The sequence below is a fragment of the Sturnus vulgaris genome, chromosome Z (genome assembly GCF_052056855.1).
Source record: "Sturnus vulgaris isolate bStuVul1 chromosome Z, bStuVul1.hap1, whole genome shotgun sequence".
Lineage (NCBI taxonomy): Eukaryota > Metazoa > Chordata > Aves > Passeriformes > Sturnidae > Sturnus > Sturnus vulgaris.
Window position 1 is genome coordinate 47,695,729 of NC_142283.1, and position 16,197 is coordinate 47,711,925.

The 16,197-nt window shown below is 39.2% G+C and overlaps 2 protein-coding genes across 2 annotated transcripts in view; one reads left to right on the forward strand and one right to left on the reverse strand.

Moving 5' to 3' along the window:
• The first annotated feature begins 103 nt into the window (after positions 1–103).
• Positions 104–4,859, forward strand: RPS6 (ribosomal protein S6). Its single transcript, XM_014870982.2, has 6 exons — positions 104–246; positions 990–1,121; positions 2,014–2,224; positions 2,567–2,713; positions 3,753–3,910; positions 4,687–4,859. The coding sequence occupies exons 1-6, from the start codon at positions 241–243 to the stop codon at positions 4,780–4,782; spliced, it is 750 nt and encodes a 249-aa protein (XP_014726468.1). The 5' UTR covers positions 104–240; the 3' UTR covers positions 4,783–4,859.
• The window catches only part of DENND4C (DENN domain containing 4C), a 78,013-nt gene continuing 63,959 nt past the window's right edge, over positions 2,144–16,197 (reverse strand). Inside the window, exons 31-33 of the mRNA XM_014871109.2 lie at positions 14,747–14,900; positions 13,560–13,624; positions 2,144–12,921 (exon numbers count right to left, since the gene is read on the reverse strand). Of these exons, the coding sequence (XP_014726595.2) occupies positions 12,785–12,921; positions 13,560–13,624; positions 14,747–14,900 (356 nt within the window). The 3' untranslated portion in view covers positions 2,144–12,784. The remainder of the gene's footprint in view (positions 12,922–13,559; positions 13,625–14,746; positions 14,901–16,197) is intronic.

Consider the following 16,197-nt stretch of genomic DNA (forward strand, 5'->3'; position numbering starts at 1 on the left):
GGCAGCAGCTTATTGCCCGAAGCCAGGCGCGTGAGGGGGCCGGGGCCTGGCCACAGAGCGAAGCCACGCCCCCGGACACCCCTTCGGCCACGCCCCTATACGTAAAAGCGTCACTCGACATTGGGCAGCCTCGGTCACGCGGGGCGTGGGGGGGGTACTGCTCTCGCGAGAGTTTCTGGGTGTATGTAAGAAGTGCGGGCGGAAGTGCGGCCTTTTCCGCGGCGTCGAGACGTGGGCAGGATGAAGGTAAGGCCGCGCTGGGCTGGGGCCGCGCTCGGGTAGGGGTCTGGGGCTCCCCCGCCGTAAATGGCCCCGGCGCTGCCCACAGAGCCGCCGTTGGTGGCCAGTGGTCTGCCGCGGCGGGGCTGGAGCGCACCCGCCGGGTGGATGGCGGTGGATTGCTGGCGGGCCCCGCTCCCTCGGTCGCGGCTCTGCTGCCGCAGGGCTGCGGAGCGCCGGGTTTCTGGAGCAGCCGCTTGGCTTGCAAGGACTTTAGCGGGTGAGAGGCCTGTGTAGTCCACTGTAGGGCCCGATAGGGGCGTACCGTGTGCGCTGTTCCCGAGGCAGTGGCGGCAGGCGCCCCTTCAGTACTGCGCTCTGTAGCGTCCCCAACGTAGCACAAGTGATCTCCTAAAGCAGGTGCTGTTCCCTTGCAGTAATTTGCGTGTCTCTCTAATGCTGTCTGTGCTGAGAGGGGTTTGTAGGAAGAGGAGAGCACAGGTTTCTGCTGCTCGCATTCTATGATGGACCTCAGTTTTCTGTGCGACTCAAGGAGTTGTACAGCCCGATGTGGCCAAGCATAGACGTCCCTGTCTTGGCTCTCCAAGTGTGGTGGTGACAGGGTTTTCTGGCGAGCATTTATGTAAGCAGCTGGGGAATTCCGGCTTTGAAATGCCAAGCTCAAATCATCAGATTAATTGTGACGTTTTGTTAAAACCTTTCCGCAGAAGTTTCAACCAGATTTTTTTTTGTTTTCTTTTCGTTGTTAGCTCAACATCTCTTTCCCGGCTACTGGCTGCCAAAAGCTCATTGAAGTAGACGATGAGCGTAAGCTCAGGACGTTTTATGAAAAACGAATGGCCACGGAGGTGCTGGCTGATTCCCTTGGTGAGGAGTGGAAGGTGAGTAGTGCGGAAGAATGTGTAACAGGTGTATCTGAGAAGCTTAAAATACAAAATTTCTCCAGTATGCACTTGTCACACTGTAGTGCTTGTATGGTGTGCATTTGGCAGTCAAGTTAAAAAGTTTCTCCTGGTATAGATGTACTGAACTTACTGGTCAGGGTAGCTTCTTTGGATACCTGAGTGGGGAGTTTTTGGGTTTTAAAGCCTTAAAGTAAAGCCTTTATATAGACTTTCTTGCTCCCCTTCAGACTAGCTTATTGCTTTTCCTTTGAATGCTGTCTCATGGTATTCAGGACAAGATCAATCTGCAGTATAAAACTTCTTGTCTGTTCAAAATTGACTCTGTTTAAACTGCTGCTAATGTATGGGAAAAAGCACGTTGGGCCTGGCAGATGGGCTTGGAATAGTAAGTATTAATATGGACAGTGCAGCTGAATTCAAGGAATGCAATCTTTTCTGCTGCCATCTTCAGAAGGAATGTGATCAAACCCTTGCTTTTCCTTTTTGTCTGTGTGTTGCTACTCTAGAGACTCTGTTCAGATTCTGTTTGCAGATATTCTGTTCAAATTTCCAGTTTGTCAAGATAACTAGCTGTAGTTGTGTTTACAATTGCAGAAAAACTAGATGATAATGGTAAAAGATTTTGCGCTGTGTTACTTTCCAACAAAACTTCAATGGGATGGAAAGGACATTAAATGTAAATTCCAGTATTCAGAGGTATTTTTTACATTTTTTGAGTAAAATTGGTGAACGGTTCCAGAGGTGTTGGTTAAAGTTACTGGCGCTAGCAGTGACAATGCTGCATCATGTGATGTGCAGTCTGTTGAGATATCTATTATTTCTTGAGATGATACAGACGTGAGTAAATCAAGTGTTTCTGTTTTCCTAGGGATACGTTGTCCGGATAAGCGGTGGCAACGACAAGCAAGGCTTCCCCATGAAGCAGGGTGTCCTGACTCACGGCCGTGTCCGCCTTCTGCTCAGCAAGGGCCATTCCTGCTACCGCCCCCGGAGAACCGGAGAGAGAAAGCGCAAGTCTGTCCGCGGCTGCATCGTTGATGCAAACTTGAGTGTCCTGAACTTGGTCATAGTGAAAAAGGGTAAGAGTTTGGATGAAACCATCAATAGGTAGACATAGGCCCTGGGAAGGAGCCTGCTTCATAGTGGTTGGTAAGTTGTGTGGAATGGAAGTGGCAGTCCCAGTTTCAGAGTGTGACAGAGTCCCTCTGAGCATTGCATTCTTGTAATACTAAAAATGGTTACTAAAACGCTTCTTGTTGCTGCCAGCAGTCTGATCATGTCAAAGCAGCCAGGGGTAGCTGGGATGATGCTATTGACAGGTGAACCCTAAAGATTACCTGGCATTAAACCTAAGTGTTTTGCTGCTGAATCAGGTGCTCAGTAGTGTAGTAATTAGCATGTTTAAACTTACGTTCCCAAAGGTGAAAAGGACATTCCTGGGCTGACTGATACAACTGTGCCCCGTCGTCTTGGTCCCAAGAGAGCCAGCAGGATCCGCAAGCTGTTCAACCTCTCTAAGGAAGATGATGTTCGCCAGTATGTTGTGAGGAAACCTCTGAACAAAGAGGGTAAGAAGTCCAATAGTACAGCTCTTCAGGTTTCTGTAATTACTGCCAAGGTGTGCAGCCTACTGCACTGAATAAAGCACAGTTAATAGTGCCTCTAGGAAGTTGACACCGACTATATATCAGCTTAGTCAGCTGTAGCTTGTGGAAAAAAAGTAGAATTTCTTGGTTGCCTCATTTCCTTCACCCCCCTCTGCCATGTTTTGTCACAGTTTGTTCTTAAAAGTATGATCGAATCTGGAGAAATTTTTACTAGTGTTTCTGAGAATAATCCAAAAGTAGTTGCTAATGAAAGAAAGTTAGATACAAGGTAGAATGTTGTTAAAACTTTTATGGTGTGGGGGAAAAGGCAGTGTAGAGAGAAGATGGTAAGATTTTTCTACCCCCAGGCAGGCAGTCTGATCTGAAATGAGATTTTATTGGCAGGGCACTGCTTTGCTTACTTACCTCTCTCTTGCAGTGTAAGATTTTAATACTGTATTTCAAAATGGGTTTTTAGAAGAATATGGTAAGACTTGGGTACTGTGAAAACACATCATAGGAAATGGTTTTCTCTGTTAAGAATATGATCCTGGTGGATATCAGACTGATATATGATTGATAAAGTCATATCAGGCTTGCTTAGTAAAATTTTATTTTACAGTTGTGTGTGGTAGTGTGTTTTGTTTGCTCATTGTAGACTGTAGATCTGTTTTTTGGGATAAACAATGTCCAACCTAAGTAAAATTGTAGATGGCATTTTAATGCTGGAAAGTACATTCTAATGTATGTACAATTGCTGTATAATGAATTCCTTTATTACTAAATAATCCAAGTTTAGGGGTAGTTACAGGAGACAGACCTGCTTCTAATAACAAATCGCTGCATCTGGTGATAATTGATCATTCCTCCTGTAAAAATCTGTGAAGATGTTGAACTCTGTATACAGTTGCTGTAATACGGGGTACACTAATTCAAACTTACTCTCAGGATGGCTAGATGAGGCCTGTGGCCTCTTTGGAAGGTGCTCTGCCACTTGGTTCTGATCTGTAATGGTTTTTAGGGAAGAAACCCAGAACGAAGGCTCCCAAGATCCAGCGACTGGTGACTCCCAGAGTGCTGCAGCATAAGCGCAGACGTATTGCCCTGAAGAAGCAGCGCACTCAGAAGAACAAGGAGGAAGCTGCAGAGTACGCGAAGCTGTTGGCCAAGAGGATGAAGGTATGGTTGCCATTTTAGCTCAGCTGTATGCAGTATAGCTCATCTCCCAGAATCAAGGGATTTGGTAAGCTGGACTGTAGCTCAACAGTTGCACTATGTACCTGCTTATTTTGTATATAAGTGCCCAAATATGACTATAAACATAGCTGGTCAGTTGGGGTTTTTTGAACATTTCTTTCTGTTTCTGCCAGTCATAGAGCAATAGAAATTAGCCAGGCCCATTAATTTGAGAGCTTTTTTTGAAGGAAATAAAGTTATGCCTCCAAGGATATTTTCTTCTGTAGCTATTTTGGTTCAAATGAATTCTTGTTCTACTTAAAGATGCCCAAGCATTTGAGTGATTGTGTGGAGAAATGGGATTCAGCCCTTGATGGAGAATAGGTTGGCAAGAAGGTATTTTTTAGTATAAGTTTGCCCTTGCTCCTAAAACTACAATGACTGATGAAGCATTACTGCAAGTAGTACAGTTGGAATATTTAGCACAGTGCTTCCTGAATTTCATTAATTTCTTCGAGAGAAACAGAGATGCACGTTTGGTGTGTTGAGAACTCTACATCAGTTTCTTAATTAAAGTTTTGGGTGCATACTGTGCAAAGGCACAGGTCTGTGCTGCTTTGGATACTTGAAAAATTCTTCTGATCTGTAGAAGGGAAATTATTTTGCTCTGTTGACTTAAAGAATCCATTCCTTCAAGTTTCATTTTCCCTAGTTTGTTCTTGGTAGATGTTTTGAAGTGCTTGATGGTACTTAACATCTTCATACTCCATGTCTTTCAGGAAGCAAAGGAGAAACGCCAGGAGCAGATCGCCAAGAGGCGCCGGCTTTCTTCTTTGAGAGCTTCTACATCCAAGTCTGAATCAAGTCAGAAATAAAGATTATGTACACGATACTAAAAAAGACATTGTACATTTAATTACCAATAAACTCCGTTGGTGGTGAATTTCCAGTATGAGACTTTGTAGTGCATGTTGTTACTGGCAGTTGCTTCAACAGGAGTTCAGACTAACTGCATGATGTACACTGAACTGGAATAACAAACCATCTTCATGCAGTTCTCTTATGAGGAGATTGTGTCACTAACTTTTGATACTGAGTATAACATTGGCAAAACTTAAAACCTTCGGTTGATTCTTGGCAGAATTAAGTGCTCACTGGAACAAGTTCCCCGGGGAAGTGGCCACAAACCTGCTAGAGTTCTGGGAACATCTGAATGATGCCCTTAGTCAAAAGCTTTTGTGGTAGATAGTCCTTTGAGGAGCCCTGGTGTTGCTCTTGATGATGATCCTTAAGGGTTAGTGCAAACTGTGATATTTGTGATTCTTTAGGTATTGCAGCATTCTGCTCTTAAAATTGGTACTGAGCATGAGAAGGCACCTTCTAAAAGGTTTGACTTAAAAAATGACTTGAGGATTAAAAACTACAGTAGCCTTAATGTATTCAGTATGTACTGGGTGAGGGTAATGGGAATTCGACTTCCCAGTGTGGTATAAGCTATTCTGTATGCCTTATTCTGCTGTATAGGCTGCCGGTACATCTTTCTCTGAAGCAGTGCAACTGAGACCCAGTTGTGTTAAATGTGTGAAAAACATGTTTATCAAGTTTTGATGATGTGTGGCCTTGTCAGAGCCAGGAAATACATGGCCTTATCACCAGTAGCAAAAAAAACCTTTCTACGCTCTTCTCCCTCACTTGTTTCCTGGACCTGCCTTACGAGTTAATCTGCTGCTTCCTTCTGTAGTATTAGGCTTTCAGGTGCAACTCAGCCATATCATGACTTGTAGACTCAAAGAACAGTCCTGGCTTAAAGGGACCTTGAAAAATCATCTGGTCTGGCCTGCTCAGGTCTGTGAGGTGGCTCTCCTTGCTGACATGTCTACCTCAATCAACATCGGTTTAGTGACACAGCAAACGTGGTGAGTGCTTTTGGTCCCATCATCCAGATCATTCATGGAGATGTTACAATGTGGAGCCCAGTACTGATTCCTGGGGGGCCCCGCTTGTGACTGGCTGCCTGCCTCAGTAAAACACACTGATCACCTATGAGATGATTCCTGCCCTTCTCAGATCACCCCATCCAGTCTGTATTTGACATCTGTCTAGGAGGAGACTAGGAAACGGAGTCAAATGCTTTGCCAAGGTCTAGCTAAACAAGGCTGCTCTCTCTTGACATGCTCTTTTTCTGTAGCACTTAGGAATGTAGCCTGGCATGATTTGCCTTTGATTAGCTCACACTGAGTTTTCCTAGTCACCTATTTTCACCATGGCTTTAGGTCATGGATGACTCAAATCCCCAACCTGAAGGAGGCTAATGAAGTATGAGCATATTTTCTCCGCCCCTGTGCACTGCTGGCTCTACTGCAGTAGAAACTGCTGTAACACCACAAGGCCAGCAGCTGCTGAAGTCCCTTAACAGCAGTCCAAAATCTGTAATACTAAACACAATGCCAAATGCTATTTGGGAATAGAAACTTTTCCTTGAATGTTTCAGCAGTTTCGGCAGGATTTCTGCTCTTTAAGGGCAGTTTTTCTGCAAGCCTGAAGCTTGGCTGCAGACTCAGACACCTTAAGCTTCAGGACAAGTAATGGACCCTGGTCAGAACCTGATAGGTTGCCATTTCATCTCTCAAAACCAAGGGAAGCTGAATACACATAACATTGACATACATAATCATTTTAACCAGCAAGGTCTGAATTTAGACAGCATGACACAGAAAACAAATGAGGAAAAAAATGCATCTTAAAGAAAAGCATCTTGAGGAAACCTAAACAAAAATGTTGGAACGTCCCTCTGAACTATAGGTGAAGTAAGCCTCTGCTCTTCCCAGCAGTTTCTGTCTGCCACCCATCTCCACGGAACCACTGAGACTCCTCCAGGCAACTCTGAGAAACAGTAATGTGCAAACACCTGCTGAAGCAGGGCAGTGGCTGGTCAAGTCTGGGCATTTTTTAGGGCTTGTCTCAGGGTCAGGTTGGTGCCCACCAAGAACACGAGGTCTTTCCTGCTCAGCTGCTGCTAACATGCAGGCTTGTTAGTGCACAGAGGCAAGACCTTTTGGATTACTTCTCAGTACCCATCAGTTCTCCAGCCTGGCATGTTAGTTGACTTCCTTTTCTTTTTAGACAGTAGAAGTTTGTCTCTACAGAGATAGGAATAACTATCACTATTACTAGGGAACTACCACGCAAGGTGGCTCTGTCCTCTCCCTCAACAGGCCACATGAAGGATACGAAATGTGAAGAGAGGGTAACATTCTTAGCAAGCAGTATTACTGAAAAGACAGCAGTGACAAAAGCAGTCAGAGGAAAACAAGGAAAATCAGTATGATGCTTACAAGACACTCAAGTCCAAAAGACTGACTGTTCCTCAGCTCCCTATCTAAATGCAGGTCTGGAAATATATTAATTGTGAATCTTCTCTACAAGATATCAATTTGTGCTACGCATATCAGTCTCATCAGCAAAAAAGGTCTTTAGGGTCTGGTATTCTTGTTACTGTCAGATTAATGAACTGACTGCTGTACATGAGGGTGATTGAAAGATACTCAGTTATGAAGGTGAAGGCCTGAGGCACTGGCAATTTCTACTACTTAAATTTTACCTCAGCCTCACTCCCATCCTTGCCCTTGCCCCATAAAAAATAAAAAAACCCAAAAAACCAAAACCCCAAAACAAACAAAACAAAACAAACAAACAAACAAACAAACAAAACACCAAGAAAACCCCTAAAAAAACCCCTGGAAACTATATGTAACCTGCAACTGTGTTACAAGTCAAGAGGTCCACCAGTGTTTTTGCAAGCTAGGATGCATCAGGCGAAAGCATCACTCTGTGCCCCCATTACGAAGCCATTGAGAAATTAGAATGTCAGGGAAGTGTTCTCCCAAGTAAAGCCACAAATATGCTGCAGAGAGCACCAGCTGTCCTCAGGAAGCCAGGGCCATGCTCTTCCTATAAATAAGAGCTTGACAGATTCTGCCACACTGAGTCTCTTTTGCAGCTGTTCTTACCTCTACTGATGCCCAGTGCTTGCTGAAGGCACCACAGAGCCTCGTCTCCAGAAGCCACATCTCCACAAGTGAATCCCATTTTTTATGTCCCCCTGCCTCTGCTCTTTCTCACCATTCAAATGCCACCAAGATACTGTGAAATAATTACCCAAAAAGACAAATGTCTTTTGCCCTACTATAGGCTGAATTTGCACATAAGATTAAGTTCTGTCAGTCATGTAAATTCCAGTGGTGAAAAAAGCTGAAAAATGGCACATTTTTACACAGGATGCATATATATTTTATTCTGGGAACAATATTAAAAATTGCTTCTTAGTCTAGAATATCTATACAGAATTCAGGATATAGAGTGCCCTTTTAAACTCGAATTTTTTGTCAAATGTACAAAAAGATTACAGAGAAACTAATTGTTAATCAAAGCACAGTAAATGGATGCCATTTTTCAACAGTTCAAAACAGTCTCGAAACCAGTGCAAATTTTATTGCATTAAGCTTCCCAGCTCACTTAATAGATTCATAATTTATTCACACTATATCATTTCATCCTTGTTACAATACTTTATTTTAAGCTCCTAATAGGAGTTTAATGTGCTTCTAAATAACAGCAAACAATCCCTTTTATTTGCACCATTGGTTGATGCAGACTGAAAGAACAAATAAAAACGCCATCCGATTCTCTCAAGTATGCATCACAATACAGCACAGGAGAGTACAGAACTAGAGTCCAATTCAACCATTCAACACTTAAATGGTAAAAGAGTATTTGTTTTTAAAAAGATCCATAGTGAAAAGCAGATATACAGAATGCATTTTAAGATTTTTATTAGTTGAAAGGAAAAAAAGAACCCTTTTGTTGAAAATACACAGTTATGTGAATAAGATTACCTGCTTACTGTTAATAAAATAGGAGTTATTTGCATTGAAGTAATTGCTGAACTAACTTTTACAAAGAAAAAGCTACTGAGTGGATTCTTCAGTTCCTTACACTTAAAAATTTGTTTTGAAAATATAATTTCTATGATCTAATTTAATATAAATTTTAAAAATATCCCCTATGTTGCAGTTATTCAAGGAAAGCAGTAAACTCAATGAAAGGTATATTCTTTCAGCTGCAGCAATACAAAAAGCCATTAATTCACAGTTATAATAGAATATTACTCATTCACAAGTGCAATGTAGCTTGAGCTTAACCAATGTGAAATTCCACCAGGAACAAGACTAAGTTACTTGCAAAATTAATTTAGTTTGAAACACATATAGTAAATAAAATATTTTCCATTATAATTGTATTGTCTAAAATTGAGTTATATAAAATGTGAAGACAGGATATAAATAACATACAGATGCTTCTAGTAACATGTAAAAGCTGGTACCACTTACTGTGCCAACACTGCAGCCACATCAGTCTCCTAGGCTTAAAGGGTTTTCAAAGTTGTCAGGTTTTGGTGATATGCCAGAATATAATTGCTAAAGAAAAGCTTTGTAACTTAAGAATCCTGATTTTGAACGTTTAAGACCTCATTTGTTGTTTTAATTCCACAAAAAACCCAGCTCTTCTTGTGTGAGCACACAAGCTATATATGTAACTGATTTATAGCTGGGTGAAAGGTGCAGGATAGTATCTCAGCACAACTGGCTGCAGTTCAACATAGTTAGGGAAACAATTCAAGGAAGCTTCTCTTTGACAATTGTTCTTCCAATACAAACTTTCTAAGTTCTTGGGCGTACCTGAAATTCAGTGTTTGCGTCCACTTCTGTTATCAGGTTGCTTTACACCCTAATTTTGTGCACCCATTGCATGTTTTGAAGTTAATGCTGATCTGTAAATGTTTTCTTTAGGTAGTACATGGGAATTAAAAAATATACACAGAAGAATCATCTCCTGAACACTGGCTGTTGGGATACTAGAAAAAGTACGTGGACGCAAGAGTTCACAAATGAGCAAAATGCTAGTTCTGTTTATATTGACAGAAAAACAGAACCAAAATCTAGCTTATCCTCATCCCTCCTTCACAACACTTTGCTCAGATCAGTAATGTATTAGGGACTCAGAAAAATTTGGATTCCTAGGAGCTGGTTCAAACAAGTTAGAAGCATTTGTACATAACTAAGTCATTCCCATGTAGCCAAAGAAGTTCATCCTGTCAACTAAATTGCAGAAGTGTGCCTTTAGTCCCTAACAAAAGTGTTTGCAATGCATTCGCAAAAAAACTTTTGAAACTTTTACCGGGTTATTTTTGGCCAGATTTTCTGAAACTCTTACCTTTTTTTTCCCCCCAAAAAAGCATCTGAGATGAAAACAAATTGTTTTCAGAGATGTCCCTTTTCATCTGAGCTATGGATTACATTAAAAACCCAACTGATTAGTTAGCTACTCGAAAACCTAAGCATTAAAAACTAAAAAGGATAAGGTTTTCCTTTTTTATTCTATATTAAAGAATTAATTCCAATATGCAGATTCAAGATTTCAAGTAGCTACATGCAGGACTTATACCATTCTGAAATCCAGGTGCCTACACCAGGAATAACAGTTAATTTGTAGTGTACAAAAATGCCAATATGCAAGAGCAAATCAAAGCAAGTTCAATTCTGCACTGGTCTTTTTCTCTTCTGGCTTTACTTTTGATGGAGTTTTTTTTGTTTGTTTAGTGTATATAGCTGGGAAAAGTTTAACAATTAACACTAGATTGTGACACAATCTGCTTTGCTGTCTTTACAACAGCACTACCTTATTAATCTATATTTTCAGCTACAGATGAGAAAGTTGCTTGGAAATGAAGATGATGCGTTTAGGGAAACTAGTACATAATAATATTATTTACTATGTTTTAAAACTGTTTGGATGTCACATATCTAAAACAGCACTCACTAGACAGATTTTCCTTGCCATTTAATGAGCTGGGAGAATTTAAGTGTAACTAAAATTTGATTCCTTGCAAGTTGCATCACATAATCACATGGGTTCTCCATTTAACACTCAAAAATGGTCTTTGTGTAGCTGTCTGTTAAAAAATAATGTATAGAGTCATAGAGAAAAATTTGCTGGCTTTGATTTGTAGAAATATTAATTTGTTTTGACGAATGCTTTAGGTAGACTTTAATTTCAGAAGCATTTAGAAGGACGGAACCATGTCAATTATGTAACTGGAGAAGAGAGGAAAAGATGAAGAATCAAGGACTGTTCTTCAATTGTGATGTAGGTCAGATATCAGCAAGCAACTATGCATAAACCCAAAGAATAAAGAATAAATAAAAAAAAAATTGTGTGCTTTCTTGCTTTTAGTTGTTGAGAAAGCACAATAGTTTCATCAGGAGAGAATCTGTCCAGGTAATATCCCCATATTAACTTAGGATCAGCACTTTTAGACAAAATACAAGGCCATAAGCCTATGATGTAAATATATTTTGTCATAAATAGTGCAACTCCCTTGTTTTCACCTCATGAAAAAAAAAATTGGTTTGATTGTTTCATGTAAAAAATTCTTCCAGACAGATCTTCATCCCTCATCATTTTGAAGAATGAAAAATTTTTAAAGTAGTATCAAGTAAATACATTCATACCCAGATGCAATTAATATTTTAAGCTATGCTCCTTTTGCATGCTACAAATATCTATTTTCTCTATGAATTATTCCATTGTAAAAGTCACACCACTAACTTTCAGCAAAAACCTGGAATAAATCTTATCATATTCTTCAAGTAACAGAAGCACTTAAACTGTTGACCAGTATCCAGGCTCTCCTTGCCAAGACTATGACTACTGTAGTCAATTAAATATGTGAGGCGAGGAAGTGTCTCATCTACTAGAAGCAATACAAAGATGGATACATCTTTTCAGATCATACACATAAGCACTTCATTTCAGCTAATATACACCTTGAAGACCACATTTATAAATACATCTTAATTGAAATATTGAACCTGGACTATCAGTGCAAAATAATTAACCCACAGGCTAGTATGAAACCAAGGGAGAGGGTGGTAAAGAATTTGAGGAAGACACCTCTTAAGCACACATGCAAATAGTATAAAGCATACTTTTTTTGCAGGCAGTATCTGTTGACAATTCTTGTGTGTATTCTAATACCATTTGAGCTTCCTACATAATTTTTAGAAAGCCATCCATTTCTGAGCTGCTTTGTGTAGAACCTATTCTTCTTTGGAGAAAGCAGACAGTACCTTTACAGGATCTTATAGTTTATCAGATAGAGAATACAAGACAGTTGAGTGTAAGTCTCTGTTTTCTCACAGCTGTAGACACACATTTTGAAAAGGTGAGCAAAGGTAATTCAGAATACCGACTGGGACACAAGTCGAGGAGAAGGGTAGCAATTGAACGTACTGTGATCTGATGAAAGCAACAGTGTTGCAGCTTCCAATCCAAGGTTTCAAATATTCACATTCATACAACTATACCACACACTAATAAAAGGATCCCTCTCTAGGTAAAGGTCATTTTAAAGAAGCATTGAAGAATCTGAGAACTGGAAAAGTACTTAATGAAATACACCAGTAGTGGTGGCCCCTAAGAAAGTCACCAACTATAGACTACTGTTTCATCATCAGCTTTTTGAACAACTTGATATTGTAGAGGAAAATTTTAAGGGAATTAAAGAACATATTAAAAAAAATGGGAAAAGCAGATCAACCACTGAAACAAACTCATAATTTTAAAGTATTTTGACATACTTTACAATGCGCCTATGAGATGAATTAGAAGAATATATGTTGCCACTCAGTGAAACTCGTTTGACAAATTGCTCAATTAACACCTTTTGGGACTGAAAAGTGTATATATCACCATGCTCTTCAGTTTGTTCACCTCTGCTTTTGTCTCTCCAAAGTTTGATGTGTGTCTTCCTTGCTTTTATATTAAAGGTGCTCCAAAGCACTTCCTGCAACACTCAACCCTGTTGCTTGGTGGAACATCTATTCTCTGCATCTTTTCAAGAACTTCCTTTGGTAGTTTTTTAAGTGCAAGTCTGTATTCACTATCAAAGACCTCTGAAATAGAAAAAGCACAGTTGAGCATACTACTATTCCTACAAAATGCTTTTGGTGATTTTTATATAGTAACAAAATTATCTCCATTAACTAGATACTGATTTTTTTTTTCAAAATGCACCTTCTCAGAGGACCTGAAAAGCATCTCCATAAGATGGTGTGGCATTACAACACATGACAGTGGATGCCCATTGCTTCTTTCACAGTTCCATTTGCCTGTTCCCAATCACCAATTTCCCCTATCACATTCCATAAGAGAGTCACTTTGATTGTGTAGTACCAAATAGAAGATAGGATGAATGAGATCAGGAAAGGGTGAGAAATCAGGATCTTAGATAACACAGGTCTGATATGTGGGTCAGAGAAAGATAGGCAAGACTGGAAACACAAAGAACTAGAACTACAATGAGAACTTCAAGATTTTCAAATACTCTTTTTTAAGGTGATTCATTACTGGTTTCAAACAAAGTCAAAATTAATAATTCCATCTGAATTATATTTATATAAAAGGAACACCTAAAGACTGACAGTGCAGTAGTTTTCACTAAAACACAATTGAATCTTAGAAACAAATTTTATACACTAGCTTTCATGTAAAATATCCACAAGGATTGCATTTCACAGTATTTTTTACTTACCAATGTCAATGTTTTCTCTTCCAAGAGATACCAGAGACAGGAAAAGAATTTCCCTGTAAAAACTCCTAGGGGAATATTTTGAAAGGCGAGTTACTGAATTAACTCAAAATTAATTAATTAATTAAAGCATCAACTAATCTGTGTACAAAATCAGTATTGCAGACTTGTTATGTAGTTTCTGCAACTGTTCTGTTAACCTTGCTTGTGAAGAAAGTGACCAATCTACATGATTATTAGCCTAAGATTTTCTAATGCCTGAATACTTTTACTTGATGCAGAAAGCCACACTACTGTTAAATCCTAGTAGTTACATTTCCTATGAAAACTTCCTCTATCATAGAAATGCCTAACAAACAAGAAATATTAAATTAACCACCATTTTTTATTTATTATTAATTCATTCCTGCCTGACCATGAAGCAATATGTGGGTGTGAGTTTCTTTCAGATCACACATAGTTTTGTTTTTTGTTTCAGAATGCCATGGTCAATCTCAGAAACAGATATAATTAAACAATCAGATATTATTTTTTCCCTTTGTGGAAGTCATAAAGATGCTTCTCTAGGCAAACCAATTTCTGTTTCTTTTTAGTAACTACAAAACACAGAAACAAAGATGATGTAGCATGACAGACTTCAAACATCTCTTGTATCTCCTGTAATTTACTTCAGAGTCTGTGCTTTTGAAAGCTTTCCTTGAACTTCAGTGCCGGTTACAAAATATACCATACAAGAATTATTTCCATATCTCCCTCTCTTTGTGGCTCATGCTGCATCCACTTTTCAAAGCCAGTACTCCAGGTTGCTAGAATTTCTGAAGATATAACTAGGGCGAATATTCCACACACTGCAACAGGATGCTGTACACTTGTATTTATCATTTTGCTAAATCTGGAGCAACATCAAAATCAGTGTAATTAATACCTGCATTTTTCCTACTCATTGTAAAATGTCCTTTTTTATAAAAGAATCACATACATCCATTTGATCTGGATGAGTTATGCATCTGAATATAAAGTACATCTGTTTATAAACATGGGCATAAAAAAATACACATGGTCTTTGGTGGACCCATTCATGAAACTGAATCTTCCCAGAGGTCCTTATGAAATTATCACTATGAAATGTACACAGTCTGATCTTATTTAATTTTTAGTGGGGAAAAACTAAGAAGAGATTACGCCTTTACCTCTGTCGTTTCACATCTGGCTTAACTTTCTGTAGGAGGAGGTTGATTGGTTTAACAACATCATTATGCTGAATACTTAGTTTGATGTTCTCTATCAAAGTGTTTGTTGCCTGCTGATCTTCTGTCAGTGTGGAGGGTTTCTTTTCAGAAGAATCTGGGAAGTGGAACCATACAGATTATTGGAGCACTAAAGATTTTTTTTCACTTGGAAATATTTCTGGTTATTAAAAAGTGAGATACAGATAGAGAACCTCTACTCAATCTACAAAAATTTGTTATAATGGAAGGACCCTGTCTGCTTATAGTCTTAATTCAAAAGTAACTTTACCCATAAGTTACAGGATGCATCAAGTATCCATGTGCAAGAGGTCCCACAAAATAGAGAAAGACAAGAGACTGAAGAGCACCCAGCATCAGATGTTTCCTGTGATGACTGGTTATACAGTGGTTGGTTAAATACAGTTTTATTGCTGTATTTAAAAATAAGGTTCACTGCAAGAAGATTATTGTTATACAAGGGAAAAGAAGTAAAATAGAAGTGTCAGTTTTCTTAGCAAAGAAACTTTTCTTATCTAAGCCCTTCTTAAAAGCCATCTAGGATTAACTGGTAACTTTGGGATACATATTGAAATAGATAATGAAAGTTGAATCAAACGGGAAGGAAAATTACCAAGACATTTACCATCATGCTTTGTTATTTAAAATGCCATGTTCAGAATAACACTGAACTATTTATTTTCTGGAAGACAGTGACTCATGAGGGAATAGTAAATCCACGTACTGGCAAACAAACAAGTTTACAGATTAGGCAGCGAGTACATGGTGTGTAAATGAACTGCAGACCAAGCCTAGTAATCTTCACTACATCAACATGATGTTTTCATAAAATATATGATGCTTTACAAATGTGATTTGTATTTTCAGAATATTTTCTGACAATGCTATATGGCCTGCCTATTCCACATCTAAAACAGGCCCTTTGCACCCTTGTTTACACAAATATATATATTTATGCATCTTCAGTCATGGCTAAATGACTTGGGGATGCTTTTCATCTCTTATGGTTACATCAATATGCTTGCAGTATTTGAGGGAAATAACACATGTTGTTCTGGTGCTCCTGACAGTAATTTTCTGATCAGTCTCTATTTTTAGGACATTTATCAACAAACCCCTTTTAATTCCTTAGAACCAAAATCAGCACATAACATAGTTTTTAGCATAGTTTTTAAAAGTTAAAACATGGTTTTAGAAGTTTAGGTCAACTAAGTTTTTTTGATGATCAGAACTAAGGAAATCCTTACGGTCTTATAACCAATCTGCCTGTTTTTATGCTAGACAAGGCTTTCTTTGTTCTTACTTTTTGACAGTCAAGAAGGGGGCCAAATGGACAGACTGATGATGTTTCATTCATTTACAGAAGTAAAATATACTTTTTTTGTAAGACAGCC

What these genes read in the sequence shown, in the direction of transcription:
- RPS6 (XM_014870982.2), top strand. An exon ending in CCCTTGGTGAGGAGTGGAAG is followed by an intron (nt 1,122 to 2,013) that starts GTGAGTAGTGCG and finishes CTGTTTTCCTAG; the next exon opens with GGATACGTTGTCCGGATAAG. An exon ending in CTTGGTCATAGTGAAAAAGG is followed by an intron (nt 2,225 to 2,566) that starts GTAAGAGTTTGG and finishes ACGTTCCCAAAG; the next exon opens with GTGAAAAGGACATTCCTGGG.